Source organism: Lepidothrix coronata, unplaced genomic scaffold, assembly GCF_001604755.1.
Source record: "Lepidothrix coronata isolate B3197 unplaced genomic scaffold, Lepidothrix_coronata-1.0 Scaffold149, whole genome shotgun sequence".
In the NCBI taxonomy this organism is placed as follows: Eukaryota; Metazoa; Chordata; class Aves; order Passeriformes; family Pipridae; genus Lepidothrix; species Lepidothrix coronata.
This window is the reverse complement of record NW_016690329.1, coordinates 1,112,418-1,136,793: the sequence shown is the minus strand read 5'-3', so window position 1 is coordinate 1,136,793 and position 24,376 is coordinate 1,112,418. Positions and strand designations below refer to the sequence as shown.

Below are 24,376 nucleotides of genomic sequence, written 5' to 3'. Positions count from 1 at the left end.
AGGGTTTGTGCAGCCCCTCACGCCGGATCCGCTGGGCCCTCTCAGCCTTTGAGGCCAGCACAGAGTGGTGGGAAGGGAAGCACTTCTTGGGAGAAGCTGGGAAAGTTGGCAGCTCTCCAAATCTCCCCCATGCCCCCTCCAGGTGCCAGCCTTCGTGAGGTACATCCACCAGTGGCTCACGTCCAGTGTGTCTCCTGAGCACAGACTAGACAAGACTCTTCTGGATCTGGCCGAGGCACACCCCGTGGATGTGGTGGTGACTGTGCTGCGCTCTGCCCCATCATGTGACAGGTATGGGGCCCCCCTGCCTCGAGGGCTCAGGGCTCACCAGCCCATCACCCTGTAGAGCCCATCCCAGGTGTCTGTCAGGCTGAGAGTTCCAGGAGCCTCTGACTCCCCTGTTTCCCAGCCCTGGCATGCCAGCCACGGATCTTGCTCCCACCCGCCCTCCTTGCTCCTCAGGGTGCTGTGGGTTTTTCACCTGGGACTGGGAGCTGCCCAGGCCGTGGCACTGTGGCTTAGACCCTGCTGACACAGAGTTTGACCCTGCAGAGCTGCAGCGACCTTGTGGAGGACGATCATCTTTTCAAGTCGGACTGCACAGTCGGTGCTCGAGATACTTGCCCTTGTCCTGGGAAGCTGGCCAGCCTGCAGCATGTGCACCTCTGATGGGGTTTCTGAGTTTCTGGAACTGGACTTTGCTCACTCCCACATCGCCTCCAGGGCAGCTGTTCATCCTCCCCCTGCACTGCATCTCCCTGCCTCAGGCACTGGGCTGGAAACCTGGGTTAGGGGCAGGTTCAGGGGCACCAGGCCAGGTGCTCCTCCTGTGTCTCCCCTGGCCTCTCCCTCCCGTGCTCGGGCCTTGCCACGTGGATGTCTCAGCACTGAGCACTGTCTCCAGCTGTTTTACTTTTTTGCAGGCAAACGTGGCGCTGTGGACGATCCTCCAGCTGCCCTGGTGCCCACGTACAGTGAGGGAGTGTTTCCCCAACCTCTTTGTGCATCTGCTCTTTCAGATGTTCTTCAACACAGTGCATAGGCTGGAGGAGGATGACACCTTCTGGAGGGAATGCCAGGACCAACACAGCCTTCCCACCAACCCCAACAGGTGCTCCATCCCAGTCCTCCTGTCCCTCCCAGGCCCTCGGGGCTGGGACCAGGGCTCTCAGCATGACCTGGGCTTTGCTCTGCACACAGGTTTGCAGTGCTGACCATCAAAGCCCTGCTGTGCCATCTGCAGTGTGAGGGTGTGGTGATGGCACTGGAATGCAAGTGTGGCTGGGACACGCTGCTCAACGCTGACACCCAACACTATGCAGTGGGTCTGCTGGCCAGGTGAGACCCCCTTGTCCCCACTGCCCCTGTCATTTCTGCCTGTGCATGGGGCACCACACACAGTGCCTGTGGTCGTGGGCGAGAGGGCCTTGTCACCGAGGGATGGCTGAGAGTGAAAAAGGCTGGGAGAGGTGAGTGCACAGGAGGAGCCACCTCCGAAAGTGCCCTTGTCCCCTCCCAGGGTGCTGGAAAAGACCAGGCCTCTGTGAGTCAGTCCCAGAAGAGGCTTAGTCACCCAGCTCAGGGATTACCGTGCCTTTTTCCCCCTGCCAGGGAGATGGGTTCTGCCTGCACAGTCTGGTGTTGCAGCATCGTCTGCTGCCTCCTGGAGCTGCTCAGCGAGGAGATGTGTCCCTGGGAGCTCCCTGCCATGGTGTTCCTTGTGGAGGTGAGTCTGATGGCGAGCGCTGCCTCCCTGAGCTGTCTCCACCTCTCTGCAGGGAAAGCCCAGTGAATGGAGCTGAGGCAGAGGCGTTCTCCACTGTGTGCCCTTGGCCCGTTGCTGCTGGGGTGACCCAAAATACAGCTGCCTCCCCGCTCAGCTGCCCGAGTCCCTCAGGACAGGCCTGTGGCCTCTGGGCCCCACGGCAGCACGTGGGGCTGCCCCGCCAGAGCGGGGCTGGTGGTGCAGCCGTTCATGGCTTCACAGCACAGCACTGTGTTCCTCACAGGCCAAAAGAATGTGCAGCCTGACTGAAAGCCTCGTGCAGCTCCTGTGGGATGCAGATGGAGAGCTGGTCAGGATGACTGCCACTGTCCTTGAATTTCTGTCCTTGGAGAAAGACATCTGACACCAGCCCTACAGCTGGCTGAGGTGCTCCAGCCATTCTTTGACAACGTAAGGCTCTGTGCCCCCGCAGCCACGGGTGGGATGGCCCTGGCTGGAGGGGTTTCTCAGGTCACCACAGATCTAGGCTCTGACCTTGGCTCTGTTCCTCCCTGTTCCAGCCCTTGGAGGTATGAAGAATGACATCAGCCCCGCTATCTCAAACCTGGCGTTTCAAACCTGCTCTGCGGAGCAGTTTCTGTGCTGCCAGAGCTCTGTGGAGAGTTGATTTGGGAAGCTGTGTGTGCTGGGGCCATGTGAGCCTGCGAGGAAGACCCCTTCTCTGCAAGCACTTTCCTTTACCCCAGCATGGGAATATAAAATTCCTTTTGTCACAGACAGAGGCCCAGGAGGGTTTTTTGGTGCCCAGTTTCCACAGGGGATTGGGGAAGAGGGGGAAAAGGGTCCTTGTGCTCAGCAACACTTGGCCAGGTGTGCAGCGAGAAGAAAAAGTGCCCTAAGTCCTCTTGGCCTTTGGTGGTTCTGCTGAAGCCTCAAAGTTTCCATGGAGCAGTTTGCTGGATGTGTTTTCCTATGTGAGAAGTAGATGGATCTTTTGGACTCTGCAAGACTGAAAGTGCATCACGCTACCTACAGCAGAGGTTGAAAGTGCCGTGTACCATGGTGGTGTGTGCAGTTCTCAGGCTGCAAGGAAAAGTAACTCCCACTTGACTGTGATGCAAATACAAGTTTTCAAATGGAAGGGAAGGTCGGTGAAATTCTTCTGTTCTGGCACATTTTCTTTGGCAGCGGGGGAGGACGTTTTCAACTTTGGATCTTCACATTTGGATAACCCCGGTACATTTACGTCTTTTTCAAGGACACGCCGACGTTCCCACTGTCGCTGTTCAACAGCTCCACGAGGTGGCGGTGTGTACATAACAAACAACCCAAAATGCAGCTCCGAAGGTGAAAACGTCCTGTCACAATTCTCAAACGAAACGTGTCAGGACAGAAAAGGTACCAGGACAAAAAGCTCTGGAGCTTGGCTTTTCCATTCCCACTGGAGCAACAGCAGTTCAAACGATAGCACTGTATACTAGGAAAAGCAAATAAATTCACCAAGACCAACCAACGTGTGGATTCAAAATTAATTTCCCTAACCAAGTGAGGAATTATGACCCCACACCTCAAAAGAAATGTGATCCCCACCTCCAAAATAGAAAACATCAGCATCAAGTGCCAGTGGAATGTCTGGGTACCAACATCCAGGGAAAAGCACCCCCACCAGTGGTGGCACCAGATGCCCACCAGGGCCACGCAGAGCAAGCCCAGGATTCCCAGGAGGGTGCAGAAGGGCAAGAAGGGCACATCTGGCATGGCCACACCACGGTGCTGTCACCTGGGGATGAGTGAGGTGTCTGCTCAGGCTCTGGCTGTGCCCAGACACCCCCTGGTTCTGGGGGCTGTGAGGGCTGAGAGATCTGTGGGGGCTGTGAGGTCTGTGGGATCTGTGAAGTCTATGGGTGCTATGAGGGCAGTAAGGGCTATGGGATCTGAGGTCTGTGAGGGTTATGGAGGCTGTGAGGGGTGTGGGGTCTGTGAGGGGTATGGGGTCAACAAGGTCAGTGAGGGTTAAAGGGTCTATGAGAACAGTGAGGGCAATGGGGTCTGAAAGGGCTTTGGAATCTGAGAGTCCTATGGGGCTTGTGAGGGCTGTGGAGACTCTATGGGGGCTGTGAGGACTTCCATAATTTTCACATGGTTAGGGAATATGTTCTTACAGCTTCTACCCTATAACTGATACTCCACAAACTTTGTTTTCAAGACTTCCTTGATAGTAGTTTTCTAATTGCAACAGATGTCAGAGCATTGTTATCCACGATAATTAAAGTTGAGTGGCCATTTGCTGTAAGTGAGGTTGTTGGGGTCTGTAGTGGGTTGACCCTGGCTGGATGCCAGGTACCCACCAAAGCCACTCTCTCACTCCCCTCTGCAACTGGACAGAGGAGAGAAAACATAATGAAGAGTTCATGAGTCGAGATAAGGACCATGAGAGATCACTCACTGATTACCATCACAAGCAAAACAGGCTTGAAGTGGGGATATTCATTAAATCTATTACTAACAAAATCAGAGCAGGATAATGAGAAGTAAAATAAATCCTAAAAACACCTGCTCCCCCAGCAGTGCAGGGAGATGGGGAATGGGGGTTATGATCAGTTCATCTCAAGTTGTTTCTGCCACTCAGAGAGAGGAGCCCTTCCCCTGCTCTCCATGGAGTCCCTCCCATGGGCAACAATTCTTCATGAGCTGCTGGAATGTGGGTCATTTTTTCCATGGGGTTCAGTCCTTCAGGCACAGTCTGCTCCATCATGGGTCTTCCCCCACAGAGTCACTGGCCACAGAAAACCAATGTAGGGTCATTCAAAATGAGCTTTGGCCATGCCATAACATAATTTAACTGTCCTATTAATAGATGAAACCCACAGCAATCCCTCATGAGTCACATACAGAAATAGCGGTGCCATTGTACACCCCTTCCCTGCCCTGCTTGTTCTTCTCCACCGTGATGGGGATGGTAAGATGTCATTGTAAAACTGCCAAGAAACTGAAGGGAAAAGGAATGCCATCCCAGCTCTGAGAGATCTCATGACTGGGAGATGATTGCAGGAGGATGGGGGGAGAGCAGAGGCCGCCGTGAAATTCCTAAGGTCAGCAGCAACATGTTTGTTGGAGCTCCTGTTTTTGTTATGATCCTGTGAATAAGGGTCCTGTGACCTCCTGGCCTGTGGCTTGGAAATGGGCTGGAGGATGGGCTGCTGGTGGATGCTCCTGGTCTGACTCCACCTGGCTTTTGGAAACTCCCCTAGCTTGGCCAGGTGCTTGGGATGACCCTGTGTTGATGGGAGCCAAAACACCCATCAGTGTTCATGAAGTGAGGAGCAAAGCTGGAGCTGTTGCCATTGTAAATCAACCCACCACCCCAAGCATCATTGCAGCACCTTGTCTGGGCACATCTCTGCAGCACTTAGGGCAGCTGTTTGGAAAGCTGGGTATTGTTATACATGGAGAAATTGTTGGGGTTTTGCCCCTTGGTTTGGAGGAGGAGGGACTTCTTTCTCAGGAAGAAAATGAGGACAGGAAAGTGAGAGTGTTGGCTGGTTTTGCTGCAGTGGCATTTGCTGTCTTCAGAAGCAACTGTATACTATCTTCATGCATCAGTTTTGTTGAACTCTGATTATGGATTTACTTCCAGTTATCAGCTAAAACATTGTAAAATGAATGACTGGAGAAAGTCCAGGCCACGTGTCCTATATATCAGTTCACAGTTGTCTCACAAACGATTACCAAGAACTGCAAAGATAGCAACTCATGTGACTATTATTTTTAAGAGAGTAGCCCTGCAGCTAGAAGGCATGTTTCTCTTAAAGAAGGTATCCCAGAAATCCATTATTTTATCGTCTGGCAATACTGAAAATCAGAAATGGAGCCTGAAATCCATCTATACCTGGTTTCCCAGGAGAGGCTTAGCTTGTGGCATTTGCCTCTCCTGTTTTGCCACGAGGGTGCCCAGATCCCCAACTCAACTGGACTCAACACCCATCTGAGCCTCCAGCTATTAGGAAACACGTAACTTTGCCTTTACATCCCTGTTCCTGACTTCCACCCCATGCACATGTGGTCACTGCAGGTGCTGGCAGACTTAGGCACACATATAACATCGTCTGGCTCTACAAGATAGAATCATAAAGATCAAGTCCAACCATTAAGCTAACACTGCCAGCTCCACCACTAAACTGTGCCCCCAGGTGCCACATCTACACATTTTTTGAACACTTCCATCTGATAGTGTCTGCCTGAGTGGTTCTGAGTGTGGGTTTTCTCTTTTTCATGAGTTTGTAAGATTTGGGAGCCTTTATTCATGGCTGTATGATGGGGGAGGGAACTGTGGGCAGGCAGGTTTAATTGTCCTTCCCAAAGCAGAGAATCGCTAGAAGCGATGGTGATTGCTGGGTCTGAACTGCTACAAAACCCAACAAACTCCTTTGAAAGAGGAAAGAGAAAAGAGGAGGAAAAAAAGAAGAAAAAAGAAATCTCTTTGCTGTTACACACACCAGTGAGCTGATGGAGGAGAGTTTCCCTAAAGAGACTCAGTTCCCAGGCCAGTGGAATACTTGGAAATTATTCTGTGGACCTGCACCAGGGACATTTCCCACACAGTGGTTTTCTAGTAAACCAGCATTTTTTAGGGGGTATTGGCACTGCTGAGCACTTGCATTTTTCATATTTCCATTGCATAGCAGGCCACATCTTTTTGATTTTATGCAACTTCGTCCTTTTGGAGAAGAAAATATCCAGATCTGAGCGGTGTTTGAGTTCCTGGCGTGATTGTACTGACTAGCCAGAGAACAGGGTCTCATTGTGATGTTAATTAGTATCTATTGACCCGCTCCCTGTTTGGATGCAGTGGGGCGCGCAAGGGCTCTCAAACATAAGCTTACATAAGGAGCAGCCCAAGCGGTGTCTGGCTCCTGCCAATAAACTAATTGCTTTTGTCGGGACTGTATCTCAGCTGGAAGAGGAGCTGAAATCAATTTCTGGCTTCCAGTGAAGATCGTGTGTCCCTGATATCCAGGCTCAAACACTGCATCTGTAATCATCACTTTTTCTGCGCAAAATTCATCCAAGTTCGGATTCAAAATGCTCTGTTCATAGAGTTTAATCTTTGTTTCAAATGAGTTACCAGGGTGGATAATTAATTCCATGTACCCCTGGGCAAGCAGAGTGGGTGGCAGCAGGGATCTTAGTCCCACCAGGCAGAATAGTTTTCCTCTTCGGTCTTGCCCCCTTGGTCCCTCTTTACATTACTGTCAGGGAGAAAAAAAAAATGTGAATTGCATCAATATTTGCTGTGATGAAGATGAGAAATGCGTTTATTTTAATATCCAGGGTCCTACTTAGACACAGAGAGCAAGAGAACAGCCCTGGTAGTCAGATTATTGCAATATATATCTCTTTGGCTATGTGATGTGTTTAGCACTTTTCTTAAAATCCTGTCAAACCGTCTTTTCTTGCTCGCGGTAAACGAGGGGAGCGCTGTGTCCTAATTAAGCTGTTTGCCACAAGCAAAGCTCAGCTTCCCAAATTGCTGTCAGAGCAACGCCAGAAGCCAGGCTCTGGTGTGGGGGAAAGGCAGATGCACTTAAGTTTTCCTTCCTAGACTGTTGGTGGAGAGAAAATTGGTGTGGTGAGATCAGACACAGAAGAGCGAGCTGGGGAGCAGAGGGTCGTGGTGGGGCGAGATTCCCCGTGATGGAGCCGGTCCCCCCGGGTGTGCAGGCACAGCTCCTCCCGGGAATGCTCAGCTCCCTCCCAAACCCCGTGGCCTGCCTTCCCCGGGGAGGCGTTCGTTTGAAGGCTTCATTTCACTCGCACACCCTGCATAAAGCAGGCAGAGAGTAAACATCTCGTGTAGCCCCAGCCAGGCGGACGAGGTCTGAGCCGTCTGCAGCTCTGGGCAGGACCCTGGGGGAAGGCAGGGCTGCCCGCCCGGGTGGCGAGGAGTCCCCGCAGCCGATAGGCACCGTGCCAGCCCTGCTCGCCGGCCGTCTCTTGCGGGCAGGCTCGCCCGGCAGAGCGGCTGCGGCGCTGCCAGGAGCCGGCTGGCCTGCCCGCAGCTCTGCCTCTGCCCCTTTATACGGGGCAGCCACGGAGGTGGGGCTGAGCTCTTCCCGCTCCGTCAGCATCCCAGGGTGCGGGACAGCGAGCGCTCAGGGGAGCGAGTAACGGGATCGGCTTCGAGATGGGGAGGAAGCTGGACCTCTCCAAGCTAACCGACGAAGAAGCCAAACATGTTTGGGAAGTCGTTCAACGGGACTTTGATCTGCGGAAAAAAGAGGAGGAACGGCTGGAGTGAGTATCGGCTCTCCGCTCCGTGCGGTTCCAGCACGCCGCAGCTGCAGGTCGTAGGGATAAAGCAGCGTGCGGGCTGTAGGGATAAAGCAACGTGCCGAGGCTGTGGGCGAGGAGGAACAGCCGGGACCTGACTGTGCAAGTCAAACACGGCTGATAGATTACGTTATCAGCGGCAAGGTGACGCGTTCGGGTGCAAAGGTGCAAACTGGCACCGTGCCCTCGGCGGCGATGCGGATCGGTGACACCGCGGCAGTTTATGGGGACAAATACCAGGAAATGCCTTTGTGGGGCTTGGGGTTGGCGGGGCTCTCGAGGCGAGACCTTATCTTGCAGCAGAGGATGGGATTTGGCTCCCCTGCTTTTGCTTCATGTGATAGGTCTCGTGGGTTTAGGGCAAGGAGGGGTGTTCAGTGAGTCCTGGGTGACCACAGGCTCCTGAAGGATCCTGGAAAAATAACTGAGAGGAGTAGTAAACCTACTGTAGTAGCCTTAAATATGCTATACAGGGGGCTGTGCCGTCCTGGGAAAGTTTTAGGGGCCCACAGACTGGGAAAAGATTGAAAATCACAGGAACAGCAAATTCCAAGAACTTTTAAGTTCTTACAAACACGGCATTTGACCAGAAGTGCTGTTTAAAAAATGTTCTGTCAGATGAGATTAAATTCTGAGCATGAGAAATTGTGGGGGTTTAGGTTTTGTTCATTAGCTATGTCAGGCATTGAATCTAATAATGTCTTAACACATTTCAAGAAGCTGCAGTGACCCTCTTCAGCGTCTGGCCAAGTTCTTGTTGTTTTCCCAAGGGGATAGTCCATGTTCCCAGGCTGGGTTCAGGCAGTGCTGCCTTCCCACTGAGCCCTTGGACTCTCCTAGCCCTGAACTTTGTGAGCTGGGGCTGATGCTGATACCATGACGATCCCTGGGGACCAGGAGCTCATTAGTTTCTCTGTCAGATCCAAAGGAAAAGGTGGGGAATCATCTTCATTTGGGATATCTGCATCCCCCAAAAGCTTGCTGTCCTGTGAGCCTCTCCATTTACACCATTAGCCACGAGAAGCTCTCAGTCATATATTTTTCAATGCCCTGATTACTTTTTTGCCTAAACCCCCCCGCCTGTGTGGGAGGCAGAGATAATTCAGTATCATCATCTACTGCCTTCCTCTGCTGGCAGCTCTGAAATGCAGGAAGCTGATTAGACAGGGATATTTAAAAAAATTATCATCCTGGAAAGGGTGAATGTCTCCCTTGTGATGGATCTGAGCTCTGCCTTGAGGGAGGAGGTGGGGACCCATATTGCTGTGCCCTGCAGCAAAGAATTGGGCGAGGTGAATTCCTTCCCTACTTGACCTTGGCGCCAGACTGGCTTATATGGGTCCTCTCTGATGCCCAGGAAGCTTCCAAATGGAGTGTCACGCTATGGGAGGTGTAAGATGGGGAAAGATCTCAGGTCTCAGAATACTTCTACTCAGCTCTCCTCCTAAGTGTAATTTCCTCTGTTTATTTTTATTTTCTTGTTTAATCCTGCCCTGTGGAGGGCTGGCATTAATACTCTAAATTACAGAAATTTCTGTAATTTCTGAGTAATTTCTGCTATAGACCAGACAATCAGTCTGGGAAAGTCTGCCACATTCCTGCATGCTGGATGTGGAGCTACAGGAGCATTTTCTGCCTGTAACAAGCTGGGACATGATGTGACACTCTGGGAGACCCTGCATCCATTCACCCTTCTCTCTGTGCTCTGACCAGCCCCATTTGCTTTTCTATTCATTTGCTTTTCTATTCACTGGACTTGTCTCAACCTGCAAGCCTTGAAGAAATATCTCCCCCTGCCCAACAACCCCCCAACCCCCCCATCTTGGTCTTTTTATTTCCTTTCTGCTGCTTCTCTGTATTTTGTTTTTGGCAGAAGTAACTCACCAACAACGGACAAAGGCTTCTGCTGGCCAGAAACTGCACAGGCATGTGAGGGTAGTGCTTTGCCCAAAAAATTAAACAATGGCCATTTTGTGGGGGCTCTCCCCCTGATTCTTTACATAAACATCCCTGTTTTGGAGGGATGGCTCCCTGCGTCTCTCCTGGAGCTCAGTGGGACCAACCCTGCTGCAGTTGGCATTTCATTGCTGTGGATTTATTTATTCTGCCGTGAGCAGAGCAGGGAAGGGGCTGGCTTGTGCTCCTGCCAGCAAGAGAAGACAAGAGGCATGCAGTTCCTGCAGCTTCTAAACTGGTTTGGCTGAGACTTGTCCTTCCTTTGGCAGGTCTGATGGGTGAGGGAGTAGAGGTGTAGGGATCCAACCGGTCTCTGGGAACCAGAAAAAGCAGTTCCAGTAAAAGACTGGATCCTGCTGGAAACAGCCTTAGCACAGGAGTGGAAAAGGAGCACTGAGTCCAACCCAAGGGCTTTCTATTTGCGGGTTTGGTTTTCGTAGCCACTTTACTGCTGGACATTTACTTGTTCGAAACACTGCAAGGATGGTGAATGCCTGGTTATAAAAAGCCACATGCCCAGTTCAGTCTTTATACTGTTTTTTACATCTCCCCGATCCCTGGTTCATGCAAGCTGGTGTCACTGCTGTGTGACAGCACAGCCCAGTGTGCTGGCAGCAAGCTGGCCAGAAAATTCTTCCTTGGGAGAAAAAAGAAGAACTGCTCCCTAATGTGCAAACTGATTTGGTTAAACAGAGATTAGCTTGATTGACATGCCTGTCATTCCCAGTGCCAGTCACACCACTGCTCCTGTGGCCAGCAAGGCTCCTCCTGTGGTCACCCCGGCGTCGGTCCAGCGGCCGGCACAGGGAGCATCACCAAAGCCTCGCGGTCCACACTGTGATCATGAAGCATCCTCCAGACCTGATGGCTTGAGGTTTTTGGCCAAAGCTAACTTCTGCTCTGGAAAATACAGCTTCCTGATCCTGCCTAGGCAGAAAACAACCTTCTAGGACCTTCCCTACAAGTCAAACATTTTCCTCTCAGCCATGGCCCCAAAGGCAAACATACCTGAGGTGATGCGTGGTACGAGGAGCAAACAGAAAGCCTTTGGGCAGCACACTGGGCCCCCAGCAGCTTGGCAGGCATTTCAGGCCTGGGCTGTTGCTGGGGGTTCAGCCTCGTGCAGGCACTGTCTTGCAGGGGGACCTGCTTTAGCAGCCAGGTTCAGATAATGAAGGAGGCCTGCAGTGATAGATTGCCAGGAGAAGGTACTCTTGGAAAACGCTCATCTTGGACAGCCTTTCACAGGACTGTCACAAGCAACTCCTCCTGCTGCGTCCTCTGAACAGCCAGAACGTCATTGCACATCACTTAATAAAATTCTCTGCTGAATTTAGCACTGAAGAACTATATCAAAACCCCTTTTAATCCTTTTTAATCCCAGAACTCTTTTTTTTTTTTTTTTAACTGAGAATTCCAGAAAGATTTTAATTCTCTGCTGGACTCCAGGGCCAAAGATTGTATCAGGTTGGCATGCAGCCAGAGTGTTCAAGAAGAGCCACTCTCCTGAGACTTCTGGGATTTATGATCAACACCCTGTGAAACAAACAGGACAGGTTTTGGCACAACCAAATCTAATATTAAACTTAACAGTGGCAGATCCTAATATATCTGATGATACCTGCCCTGAACCTGGTGCTCACTCCTTTGTTCAGCTTATTTAACTCGTGATATTATTTATTAGATTTGCCCTACAGCTCTTTCCACAAGCTGCAGGACTCGGAATGTTCCCTGGAAAATCGTTTCTGAAATGAATGAGGCATAACAGGCTTTGCCATGTTAGACTTTGCAGTGAAATGATAATAAAAACAATTCCTGTGTTTTGGGGTGTTTTCTGCAGGGAGCTGAAATGCAAGATTGACCAGGAGAGCAGCAAGAGAGAGTTCTTGACAAATCAGTCCCACCTGAATGAAACTCACTGTGTCCACTGCCTCCAGCCCTTCAAGTTCCTGCTGAACAGCAAGAGGCAGTGCCTGGACTGCCACTTCTACACCTGCAAGAACTGCAGCCGCTACAACAAGAAGGAACAAGGCTGGGTCTGTGATCCCTGCCGCCTCTCCAGGTCCTGCTCCTCATGAAATCATGGAATGGTTTGGGTTGGAACGGGCTATAAAGACCAACTAGTTCTGCGCCCCTGCCATGGGCAGGGACACCTTCCACTAGCCCAGGTTGCTCCAAGCCTCGTCCAATCTGGCCTTGGACACTTCCAGGGATGGGGCAGCCACAGCTTCTCTGGGCAACCTGTGCCAGGGCCTCACCACCCTCACAGGGAAGAGTTTCTTCCCAATATGCCATCTAACCCTGCCCTCTGGCAGTGGGAAGCCATTCCCTCTTGTCCTGTCACTCCTGTCACTGTCCAAAGTCCCTCTCCAGCTCTCCTGGGANCCTCGTCCAATCTGGCCTTGGACACTTCCAGGGATGGGGCAGCCACAGCTTCTCTGGGCAACCTGTGCCAGGGCCTCACCACCCTCACAGGGAAGAGTTTCTTCCCATTATCCCACCTAACCCTGCCCTCTGGCAGTGGGAAGCCATTCCCTCTTGTTCTGTCACTCCAGGCCCTTGTCCAAAGTCCCTCTCCAGCTCTCCTGGGAGCTCCTTTAGGTACTGGAAGGTGCTCTAAGGTCTCTCCAACACTTTCCTCCAGGCTGAACAACCCCAACTCTCTCAGCCTGTCTCCACAGAAGAGATGTTCCAGCCTGTGTTTGTGCTTGGGATTGCCCTGACCCAGGTGCAGGACCTTGCACTTGGCCTTGTTGATCTTGCTGAGGTTCACATCAGCCCATCCAGGTCTCTCTGGATGGCATCCCTTCCTCCCTGCACCACACAGGTTGGTGTCATCAGCAAACTGAGGGTACACTCAATCCCACTGTCCATGTCACTGGTATACATGTTAAACAGTGCCAGTCCTAATATCAACCCCTGAGGAATGCCACTTGTCACTGGCCTGCTGTGATGGAGGCCGTGAGGGACAAGGTGAGCCTCGGGAATGGGGCTCAACAAGAGTTGCCCAAATTCAGCATCCTTTTATGCTGGTTAGAAAACACGCTGTGTTTTTGCTAAGAGGCGGTTTCTGGGTGAGGGTCTGCTCACCGTGGGCGTGGCTGGACTGGCTCATGTATGTGCATCCTCTCTTTGGGCAGGATCGTGAAGGTCGGGTCCCTGGAGTGGTACTACGAACACGTGCGATCCCGTTTCAAGAGGTTTGGAAGTGCCAAAGTGCTGCAGTCCCTCTATGGCAGGCTGCAGCCAGGGCAGGGCGTCAACTCTGCATTTCTAGGTGAGGAGGGGCACTGGGGTTTCCCCTGCCCTGCTGCGCGTGGGGCATCTGTGCGGCACCGCGATGGGATGCACCAAGGGAGGAGCATCAGTGGTGGTGCTGCTTCGAGTGCCACGTTCAAAACATCCTGGGGAGGAAGCAGAGGTTCAGACTTGTGCATTCACATGCAGAGCAGATGTTGTTCAGTGTTTTTACCACAGGCTTGAGAATATAGGATCGTTAAGGTTGGAAAAGACCTCTAGATCGTCCAGTCCAACCATTATCCCAGCACTGACAAGCCCACTCACTAAACCATGTCCCCAGATGCCATATGTATATGTTTTCTGAACACTTCCAAAGATGGTGATTCCACCGCTTCCCTGGACAGCCTGTTCCCGTGTTTGACTACCCTTTCAATAAAAAAAAAGTTCCTAATATCTCATGTTTATTTTTAAAAGTTCCATGTCCTGCAGTTTGCAGCTCTTGTTTTTCTTTGTTTTTGCTCTTTTCATCACAGAGTTTGTGAAATTAACACTAGTTTAACTGCAGGATAAAGCCAGCAGCCATTTATTTTCCCTATGATCTAATGATTTTTACAATCTGGTGATCCCCTGGCAGGGACAAAACTTATCAAAACGAATGAGTTACCTGTCATCAGTATTTCTGATATTGGTCCAACAGTGCATAAATGTATAATGATGTTAATACAGAACTATTTACTGACCAGCTGCTAGTTGCCATGGATACAGCTCCTACACTCCTTTGCCTATTGCCTTTGTAAGCCAGTGTGGATTTTATTCCCGTCTTGAGGAGCCACAGAAAAGTTTGCACAAATACCATTGGCATGACTTGATTCAACTGGTCCGATCAGTCTTTTATCCAGACCACTCTTGGCAGAAATAGCAGAAAAAGCATGGAGGGTTGTGGCAGGGAATATAAAATTAATGGACTGAGAGACAATTCATGCAGCATTTGATCAAAAAATGCATCAGACCACACAAAAAGGACAATCCGAGAGAAAACCAGACCAAGCATGAGATTAAGTGTTTTAGGCCACTTTAAATTGAGATTCTGATGCCTTTTTCAAAAAGAAATGATTTTGTTGTTTATTACTTCATTAATACCAGAGAACTGGAAGTGAGGCAATCAGCTCTTTGACTTTTAAAAGTCAAGCTCTTTCTCCAAGTGCCTGTTTTGTTCTCTCTGAATCATCTTTTTCATGATTGTTTCTTATGATGGCTAGAGAATGAGAAGTCCAGTTATCCATGGCTCTGAGGCTTGTTGTCTACCTGAGAAAATATGATTATTTATTTTTATTTTATCTTTTCATTTAGGTCTTCATGACAGAGTTTACAGCCTACCAGACATTAACAGTAAGTAAAAAAGAGAATTGCAGCATGGGGCTGGCAGTTCAAGCAAGGTTTCCAATGTCTTTTTCTCTTCACACCCCCTGGCTATGGGCATTCTGGAGAGATTTGGTGTGGCCAGACCAGGGAGAACATTCTTCCACTGCAGTGGAGGTGGACTGAAGTGGTCAACTCTTGCACTGTGGTGTGTCTGGGGTGTCCAAGGGTAGACTTGGATACAAGAGGACTTTTGGTTACATGCCAAACTCAAAGTTTGTGAACACTCACCATCTCAGTGTACATCTATGTCATACACTTAAAGCTGCCCACATTCTTAAGGAACCCATGGAATTTGGGATTTCATGTTGTGTTCCTTAGGAGCCCTTGCAGGAAAGATTCACTGTACCTTGCCATTTGATGTAGGAAACAGCTTTTTGCCTACCTTGACTTTGGACTTGGTCTGGCATTTGGGTTGTTCCCAATGTACTGCTGGGCTTGGCAGTGACCTGGGTGTGGAGATGGGCATCCAGAAAGCAATGAGGTCACTGATAAATAGTGGAGCTGGCTGATGGGAATCAGAAACAGCAGAAGCAGAGACATGTTGGGCTGAGCCTTCGAACACTGGAGTCACCATGGTGGACCTCAGGGTGCTCCCTGTGCTGCAGGTGCCCTTCATCTTCCTGAAGGAACACCTTCACTTCCACATCTGTGATGGTGCACATCTGGAAGGGGAAGCAATGAAAGGCCAGCCAAGCCTTTGCAAGACCAAGTGCTAAGAGTGGTTGTCTGCAGAAAAAAATGTGGGGAGGTATTTCTAACCTGGACCTTTTCAGCCCATATAACAAGCATGGCCTCACCTGCAGGTACATTCAGTGGTGTGACCACCATGGTGGGGACTTACCTACTGCTGTTCTCTCCCCTCCAGGTGAGTGCCAGCTGCTCACCAGCTGTGATGCTGGGGACGACAGTGATGATGAAGACAATGTCCTTCGTGGAGCTGAGGCAGAGCGCTACAGCAGAGTAAGTGTTTTGTTCTGGAGCTCTTTGTGTCCTTGGCCTGCCTTTGGTGGTGGTGGCAGTGGTGATGGTTTTCTGTGCCACTTTCAAAACTGGACTTTTATCTCTGTTTTCCTTCTCTGAGACAAGATCTTTTCCCAGTTTGTGTAAAAGCAACCATGTCAGTAACATCACAGTGCTCTGGAAAAAAAAGACCCACTCCTAACACTAAGGATGTCCACAATTAGTATAAAAGTCCCAGCTCCTCCATAATGAGAACCACCTGTTTTTTTTTTACTGATGACCTCCCAAATATCCAGAGAAATCTGCCTGCAGCATCCTTTCTCTGAAGATAGGGGGATGCCTCGGGACTGAAAAGCATCACCTGGGTCTCCCTCTCAGCTGTAACCTGGCTGAGCTTTCCCATAGTGCCTTTATAAACCAGGACAGAGCTTCTCACTGTCTGCTTATGGCAACAGTCCTGAGCCAGAGGCTGTGGAGATCAGGAACCCACTTTTCCTTGCCTTCAACGTAAGCATATACTGTACCTGTACTTCAAGCAGGACAGTGTCAGACTCAAATTCTCACTGCAAAATCAGAGCAAACTCAGGCAAACTAAGGAGAAAAGGGCCCTCCCTCCCCCTTTCCTCAAGGTCAACTGTGTTTTATGCTGAATTTTCATTTCTTGCACTTTCTATGCTAAGATGTGCAAGACAAAGCGCCTGCTGTCTGTCCACCCCTTTGATTTTGAACTGGACTCGGATTACTCTGCTCAGTCTCGCCGTCAGTCTGCGCAGCTCTCTCCGGCAGCCAGCAGCCCGGATGCTTTCCAGGTACTGGGAGTGTGCTGAGGGTTTTCTTCCTTTCTTCCTCCTACTCCTTGCTACCTCTGCTACCCCCCTCCTCCAGCTCTCAAAATCTCCTTCAGCTGGTGTTGGGAGGCAATGGTGCCAATCTTCGCTCCCCATATCCCACTTCCTATCTCTTCTTCCATTGGAGTCCTTTGCCTCAGGCTAAGTCAGGAGTAGGGCATCTGATCCAAGCGAGGATGAGATGAGACAGCAAGAGGTTCTCAGGCCTTTTCCCTGTAGTTTTTTTTCTCTCTGCAAACAATAGTTTTCTTGTGTTGTCCCAAGGCTATGGGACACCTTAGTTTCCAGCAAGCCCTTGAAGATTCAGTGCTCAAGGGATTAAATGAAATCAGACTCTTCTCCCATGTTCCCATCCAGTTTGGGGCTGGTTTTGCCATGTTGTGGCACTGGGGACATAGTTGGCCAGCAGCTTCTTGAGGCACACAACCTTTGTGAGGTTGAGGTGGATCCCACAGAGTCAGCGTGAGGCAGGGACAGCACCTGCAGAGTGAGGGTCAGCCAGAGGGAAAAACATGGGGAGAACAAAAGCTGGATGAGTCTAGATGTGCCTTAGTATCTGGAGCTCCTGACCAGGAACAAGACTCACAGACAGCTCCAGACCAAGGAACTGCAGTGAGCTGCACCCCATGATCCCACCGAGGGCTGGGGCTCAGCCATCCCTACCTTCCAGGTCTGGGCAGAAACACAGATGGGGCATCTCTGGAGGTCGCAAAAGGTCTTCCAGCCTGAGAGGCTTCCAGTCAAGATTTTTGGGCTGCTCCTGTTTGCCGTTCTTGTTGAAGTTGCACTTTTAAAACACTAAAGAGCTGCTGCTTCTAATGATGCTGTGATATTTTAAACTTCCCTCATGGGTAGAAGTGGGATTTGCTGACATCTGTAACAAAGGCTTAAAAAAATAAATCTGCACAATTCCACATAAATTGATTAGAATTTGGCAAAAATAAGTAGATCCCTCTTTTCTTTATCTGATCCCATCTTTATGCAGCAGAATTCAACGTGAGGGCTGGCCTCTGTTGAGACCATCCCAATCAGATTCACTGACTGCAGATCATTTGAGGTGGTAGTTCTTTGAATAAGAGAAAGGGGGTGGTGTTTTAAAAGATCAGAGTGCTTTGCAGCCTGGCTGAAGTGACTCTGTGCTTGTAAAAATTAACAGCGCTTGCAAAAATTACCAGTGCCCCCTGGCTGTGATGGGAAGTATTGCTCAGGGTTCAGCAACCAGGCAAAAATCTTTAAATTGGATTGTTAGGAATTTTGATATTTTATATAAATATAATTGGCATTATAAAAGGTCAGTCCATGAGCTTTGACCAAAAGGTTAATGAAGGATAAAGAGAGGAGATGTTACTGAAGGTCAGGAGAGACAAGGAGTCATAGAATGATAGAACAGTTCGTATTTGAGGGACCTTAAAGCTCATCTCATTCCACCCCCCTGCCATGGGCAGGGACACCTTCCACTAGACCAGGTTGCTCCAAGCCCCATCCAACCTGGCCTTGGACACTTTCAGGGATGGGGCAGCCACAGCTTCTCTGGACAACCTGTGTCAGGGCCTCCCCACCCTTACAGGGAAGAGTTTCTTCCCAATATGTCATCTAACCCTGCCCTCTGGCAGTGGGAAGCCTGGTAGGTGTCCCTCTTGTCCTGTCACTCCAGGCCCTTGTTCAAAGTCCCTCTCCAGCTCTCCTGGAGCCCCTTTAGGCACTGAAAGGGGCTCTAAGGTATCCCTGGAGCCTTTTCTTTTCCTGGCTGAACACTCCCAGCTCTCCCAGCCTGCTTCCAGAGCAGAGGGGCTCCAGCCCTTGGAGCATCTCTGTGGCCTCCTCTGGGCTCACTCCAGCAGCTCCATGTCCTTCTGGTGTTGGGGGCCCCAGAGCACTGCAGGTGGGATCTCTCAAGTGGAGTCTTCACAGGCAGCTGCTCAACAGCATCCTCATCTCTCAGTCCTTCACAGACTTCCCCAACTCAGCCGAAGGTGCCTCCCAGGAATCCAGGATCGCGGATGCAGATCTAGTCTTCCATCATGTCCTGCAGGAACAGGGACCAGGCATGAGCCCTCCAGAGCAGCACTTCAGCACACAGGTTCGGCTCACCGTCAATTCACGGAGAAGGAGCCTGGAAAGAAATCCAAAACCTGGTAGGTGTCCCTCTCCAGGCTCCTCTTGTATCCTTTTTGGACAAGTGGCTGCAAGAGTTGGACCAAATGAAAATGTCTTTTTTTTTTTTTTTTCTGAATAATCTCAAAGACACCAAAAGGCTTTTTCTCATGAAACAATGTGCTCATGTTAGTTAGTTGTAAAGAGCTGGTCTCGTTCCCAAGAAAGCCAAGGGGATCATTCTTAGCATGTCGATCCCTTTCATACCTACTGGTCTTTTCTAGGGTGGAAACTAGATACAATCAAATGGACACTACTAGAAAAAATAGGATGTGTTTCCTGCTGCGGACAGAGGTAGAGGAATTCAACACCTTGGCAAAGGATCTTGTGGGTGCAGAAAGTTTGGAGTTTTAAGGAGACTTAGACTAGAACTGGAGGCAGGAACTGGGGACTGCTAAGTAACATCCTTTTAGCTGGGCAGGGTGCACATGTAGGCCAAATGATCTGTGGTTTTGCGAGTCTATAAATACCCTGTAAGAGGCAGAATTTGCCTTTTACTACTTCTGTTTTCCCTGCAGTGATAGCAGAGCCAGGAGGGTTGGATACTGGCTTGTGCACATGCAAATGTAGAATGTGCCCTTCTGTGTCTCCAGCGGCTGGGCTGTGTTTTCAGGGCATTAAGGAATGCTGGGTAGACCTTACCATGCACTGTTTAAATTCCTACTCCAAGTCCTGCTGGAAAGACGTAGCAGCACAGTCCTCTGGCTTGTTAATTCCATTTTTTCTCATTGTTTTTGTCTCTTGAAATTCTCCTTTGTGAAGGAGCCCTTCCACTCCTTTTAAATGCTCCATCCTAAAGTGGTACCTCTCTAGCCTGAGCCTAAACATTTTCCAGCAGCTCACAAAGGGCAGTGTCCAAACCTGGGCTCCCATAAAACTGGGAAGGCAACAGTGGTTTTTGGTGAGGGGCCTGGCTGTTCAGGCCATGGGAGCAGTGATGATGCTCCTTGTGCCCAACACTGTCTCTGCAGGGTGTGGGGCCCTGCCGAGCCTGGAGCTGTGCAGGCACAGTGTGTGGAGCTGCAGCCTGGTCCAGTGTAGTCATCCAGAAACTTGGTCACTCTTGCAGAAGCATCTCCTGACAAAGAATAGAAAGTGTGATCTGGAGAAGTGCCTCCATATTTGCTTGTCTTAAGGGTGGGTCCAGGAAGGAACTCAAGGGTGTGAATCTCTTGTACCTTTGTGCTGAAGCCTTCTGTCTCCAAAGGTGGCTCCTGGAACGAGCCGTCCCAGTCGCGGTACTCCGCAGATATGGACACCTCCGATGAGGATGTGAAGGGAGCCCAGTTCCCTGCCTACCCACCCCATCACGTAAAACGTCGGAACAGAGCCTCCTCCCAGGAGAACATCAGCCACTCTGGCAATCAGGTATCAAACAGTTTTTGAGCCTCTTCTGAGCCCAAGTCTCTGGCCAGGTCCCTCTTGTTACCCCTGAGCTGCAGGGTGGTTTTGGAGGAGAAGAAAAGCAGCAATGGCAAACTGTCTAGCAGTCTCCTGGACAGGATGGATGTGGAGCATGAGCAGAAAAGCTGGTGTGCCCTAAGCATCCACACAACTGCTTCCTCTTCTGCACAGGGATGGGTTGATGCCCTTGTTTCCAACATGTGGGTCCAGAGGAGCAGACCTCTGTAGACTTGAGATATCTCCTCCTCTTCTGCTCAGGAACTGGGGTGTAGCCACTTGACATTGCCAGAACAATACAGAGAGGCTGTGGGATGACCTAGGAACTGACTCATTGAGGTGTCACATCACAATTTTGATGAATTCACAAGATGAATACCTAGGAGATTTCCTGCCTTCTGTGTTGTGATGGACCTGCTAAGGTGGCTGTGAAATGGAAGCAGGACTGAGACCTGGGAAGGTGCATTCAAGCCTCCTTCATTCTTTAGAATGAGGGAGAACAGACATTTCTCTGCCGTTTTAGGATGATGCAGAAGTATGCTGGAGCTCTGTGCTTCCTCTCCCAGGTCCTCCTTCCTACCCTTCCACTTTTTTGGTCACAGCAAAGAGAAAATCAGGCACTGGTTGGTGCTTCTCTCTGCCTATGCTGCCAGCACAGTAACAAACCTGCCTTCATTGCTGTTCATTTTCCAGTTTGTCCCAATTAATATGTGAGTTGCCTGTGTTTTTCTGTGTCCCCAGGAAGGCTTTCTTCAGTTGAATGTGCCAGTGCTTTATGATCAGACAGAGGTCTGGAGGGGGTTATTTAATAAGCGCCAAGATTCTTCTCCTCCTTTGCAGTGTGTTCCTGCCCCGACAGGACTGGGTCAGGACAACCTGTCACGTACCTCTCCTGAGTGATCGTAATAGGGGAAACGGGCTAAAGAAGGTGTCAAACAGGCTGTGAGCTTGTGTTTTAATTGCCAAGCAAGGACCTGCTGTTCCTGATGCTGCCTTTGCCAACGGGTGGTGGTGAGCGTTCCTCGGATCTCACGAGCAGCAAAATGCAGGGTGGTGTTTGGCTACAGATGCACGGGGAAAGCCAGCTGCCAGTCTCACAGCTGGTAATTTTGCATGTCCTGGACCCCTCTTTGCGTAACCACTGGGGGGATCTGTGACCACAACCATGCCTCGGCACCACGCTTCATGTACCTGTGTAGGGAAAGCTTTCCTTCCTTTTTTACTTCTCTGGGCACATGCTTTAATTAGTAAATGCCATTCCTTTTTCAGTCAGCAGTAAATAGGAGAGCCCTGGACTGGGTGTCCTTAATGAGACCACGGTACGTTAGGCATGAAATGTGCACCAGGCTTTGCAGGGAGGAAATGGGGCCAAATTCCTACCAATGCCTCAGATGACTTCCTCCAGGAGCTGGGCAAGCTCTCCCTTCAGGGCGGTCCAGCCTGTGTTGTGGTTTGCTCTGTCACACAAGTAGGAAGGCTGGTGTGGAGCCTTGTCACCCTAATGGTTAGGAGACTTCTTCTCACTCCCAATTTAACCCCATTTGCTCTTATGCCAGCATTGTTCATTAGCTTAAATAGCTCCTCATCCTCCCTGCCCTTTGTGCTGCTGATATGTTTACAGCTAGCAACCATCCTCCCATCCAGCCTGCTTCTCTCCCAGCAGGAAGAAACCCAGCTCTGTGCTGGACCATTAACTTCAGAACGATGCTCACATGTCACTTTTGGCCAAGGAGAGGCCAGGTACAAGCCCAAAGAAGACTGAAGGCAAGAACCCCTGGGTTTTGGTGTTAGATGCTGCTGTTAGAACAGGTCTGTTCTATTGGCAGAGCTGGTTGGAAAAGGTGTCCATCCCCTTGTCCTGACATGGGAGCAGTGAAGCGGTGGCTGTGGAGTTGCTTACAGGCACTTCCAGGGTATGCCATGTAGCCATCATCAGAGCTTCTGGGGTAACCCAGGTCCTGATGGGACATCCCAGGGAACAGTGAGGATGGCTGAGTACAGCTGGTCCCCCTGTGCTGCAACTCACAGAGGCTGTGCCCTTTGCAGTTCAAGATGTGGGTCTGCAGGTGTACAGTCCAGAACCATGTTTGTTAACCCTGTATTGCAGCCTATAGCCTGGCTTTAAATGCAGTGTTTTCCTGGTAGACACCTTGTTGGTATCTGAAGATTTCAAAAGGTGGAGAGCTCAGCTCTTTGAGACAGAATGAAAACTCTCTTTCCTAAAGCTACTTTAAGAGCAAGTTTGTCAAAATCTGGTTGATCTGAAAACTGCTTTTGCATTAATTCTGGAGAGGATACACTGTTCTGGCCCAAACACAAGAAACTTAACTTTCCAGTAACAAAAGCAGAGTCTGTTCCCTAGGTCTGTGACTCCAGGAACTGAAGGTGCTAGAACAAAACTTAGAAAAAACTCTAAAACCTATTTAGAAAAGCTCTTAAACCTGATTAGACATGAAAAGAAGCCCTGAATTGGTAACTGTGCAGGTCTTTGCCTTCAGGTTCTCACAACTCAGAGGACAGGACCAATTCACAAGGAATAGCTCCAATTTACCAAGTTTCTCCCCAAAAGCCATCCTGCTGTACCTCAAGGGAGCTCAGTGGTTCTGCATTCCCAGAGCTTTGATGCTGCCTGGCTATTCTTTACACAAAGCTTCTGTTAGAAGTCTTGGGTATTTGAGAGACTGGAGGCAGCACCTCTGCGAGAGTAACCTGTCCTCTCTCTCCAGCAGCAAGGAATTGTTTCCTCTACCTGATGTTTCAAGTTTATATTTCCCTAGTTTCAGGTTAACTATTAAGCAGAAATTTCCTGATGCCCACCTTATGGGCTGTGGTTTGAGTTTACTCACATTGTGTTTTAATACAGAGCACAGTTTGCCAGCCTTTGTCATGCAGAGAGCAGTGCAGGATGATGCAGTCCCTGATGGGGACCTGCCCTAATGGGTGCCCACCCTACATTAAAGCCAGCTTTGATTGAGAAGGAGAATGAAGACAAGCTCTTCAGCTCCTGCCCTGGTAGATATCCATCAAAATCAACAGCAGTCCCTGCATTATGCTCTGATCTCTCCCAACCTCTGCCTTATGGAGACAGGGCAGTGCTGGTGCTCAGTTCGTCACCACCTCTGAAGCTAATGGACCATCACAGGCTTCTCATTGTCACCGGGAGCAATGCAGGAGTCAGGCCTTAACCAGTACTGAGAAACCACTTAGCAATGGATTGAATTGCTTCCTGCCCCTGGGTTTAACGCTGCTCGGAGATGCTCTCGGTTCGGGGTGGCAATGACAGCGCTCTGCTCTCCACAGTGCCAGGCTTTTATATTCATCTTCCCTTAAGCAGAGGCTATCACTCCAAGCTGTTGTGAAGAATTAATTAATAAAACACTAGCAAGCACAAAGAGAGAGGTAGGAAATGTTATAAAAACAAAGCCAAGCCCTTGTATCTCTTTGTTACCACATTTATTTACCGCATTTGCTGCTTGTTCCCCTTTGAATGGGCAGCAGCCACTCAGAACAGCAGTGATGCACTGGTAGTTTCATAAAATGGGAAATATTTCTCATCATTTGTGTTTTATTTGTTTGGATCAAAGGAGAGAGACTTTTTTTTTTTCTCAAAGAAAACAAAACTTCCATTTCAAAAGGGGAAAAAAAGCAGTTCCTTTAATGTTTTCAGTGATCATAGATTGTAAAATTGTGTTGGTTTGAATGGATCTTAAAAATATCTCAGCCCATCCCACTGTCATGGGCAGGGACACCTTCCACTAGACCAGGTTGCTCCAAGCCCTGTCCATCCTGGCCTTGGACAATTCCAGGGATGGGACAGCCACAGCTTCTCTGGGCAACCTGTGCCAGGGCCTCACTGCCCTCACAGGGAAGAATTTCTTGCTAATATCTAATACAAATCCACCCTCACCACAGAGGTTTGTCCTGGTTCTTGAGCACAGAATGTAACTTCTCTTTGATTTTTCAGGACTTCATCTGTCTTTTTCTTCTCTGCTCTTCTCTCCATGCCCCTTTTTATAGTTGGAAGAGTAAGGGAGAAGAGGCCATCTGGTTAAACCAATGCATTGGGAAATCAGAAAATTTCAAAGTGGTGGGGAAAACTTTCAGGTTTAGTTTTTCTACCTGGAATTTTCCATGGGAAATTTTTGCCCTCTTCCCTCTTCCTTTCCAGCACTATGTTGGCAGGCTGCTGATGGGGTAATAACAGCTTGAAAAACATGTTAGTAGGAGGTGAAAACAGATGTTGACTTCAATTTGGGGCAGCTTGGGAATGATGGCAAGATAGATGGCTTTATTACAGCTTGATGCTTTTGTTGGTGATGGGGTTTTATATTCACTGCAT

The 24,376-nt window shown here is 49.8% G+C and overlaps 3 protein-coding genes across 10 annotated transcripts in view; all 3 read left to right on the top strand.

Moving 5' to 3' along the window:
• Positions 1-52, top strand: part of LOC108503974 — a 3,133-nt gene extending 3,081 nt beyond the window's left edge. The window contains exon 6 of the mRNA XM_017828484.1: positions 14-52. Within this exon, the coding sequence (XP_017683973.1) occupies positions 14-52 (39 nt within the window). The remainder of the gene's footprint in view (positions 1-13) is intronic.
• A 77-nt stretch (positions 53-129) lies between these two features.
• Positions 130-3,229, top strand: LOC108503999. Of its 4 annotated transcripts, XM_017828552.1 has the most exons (7): positions 130-291; positions 553-818; positions 924-1,111; positions 1,201-1,338; positions 1,612-1,726; positions 2,010-2,176; positions 2,287-3,229. In XM_017828552.1, exons 2-6 carry the CDS (start codon positions 669-671, stop codon positions 2,127-2,129), a joined length of 711 nt encoding a protein of 236 aa, XP_017684041.1. In that variant the 5' UTR covers positions 130-291; positions 553-668; the 3' UTR covers positions 2,130-2,176; positions 2,287-3,229. The 4 variants fall into 4 exon arrangements, 3 of the variants coding, with proteins under 3 accessions (XP_017684041.1, XP_017684039.1, XP_017684040.1); XR_001876956.1 differs by having other exon boundaries at positions 553-1,111; positions 1,201-1,469; XM_017828550.1 differs by having other exon boundaries at positions 553-1,111.
• A 4,315-nt stretch (positions 3,230-7,544) lies between these two features.
• MLPH (melanophilin) overlaps positions 7,545-24,376 on the top strand; it is a 28,461-nt gene continuing 11,629 nt past the window's right edge. For all 5 annotated transcript variants that reach the window (XM_017828549.1, XM_017828547.1, XM_017828548.1 and 2 more), the window contains exons 1-8: positions 7,545-8,020; positions 11,853-12,074; positions 13,153-13,289; positions 14,603-14,641; positions 15,540-15,634; positions 16,315-16,443; positions 18,425-18,617; positions 19,844-20,004. In XM_017828549.1, coding sequence (XP_017684038.1) covers positions 7,911-8,020; positions 11,853-12,074; positions 13,153-13,289; positions 14,603-14,641; positions 15,540-15,634; positions 16,315-16,443; positions 18,425-18,617; positions 19,844-20,004 — 1,086 coding nt within the window. In that variant the 5' untranslated portion in view covers positions 7,545-7,910. The remainder of the gene's footprint in view (positions 8,021-11,852; positions 12,075-13,152; positions 13,290-14,602; positions 14,642-15,539; positions 15,635-16,314; positions 16,444-18,424; positions 18,618-19,843; positions 20,005-24,376) is intronic.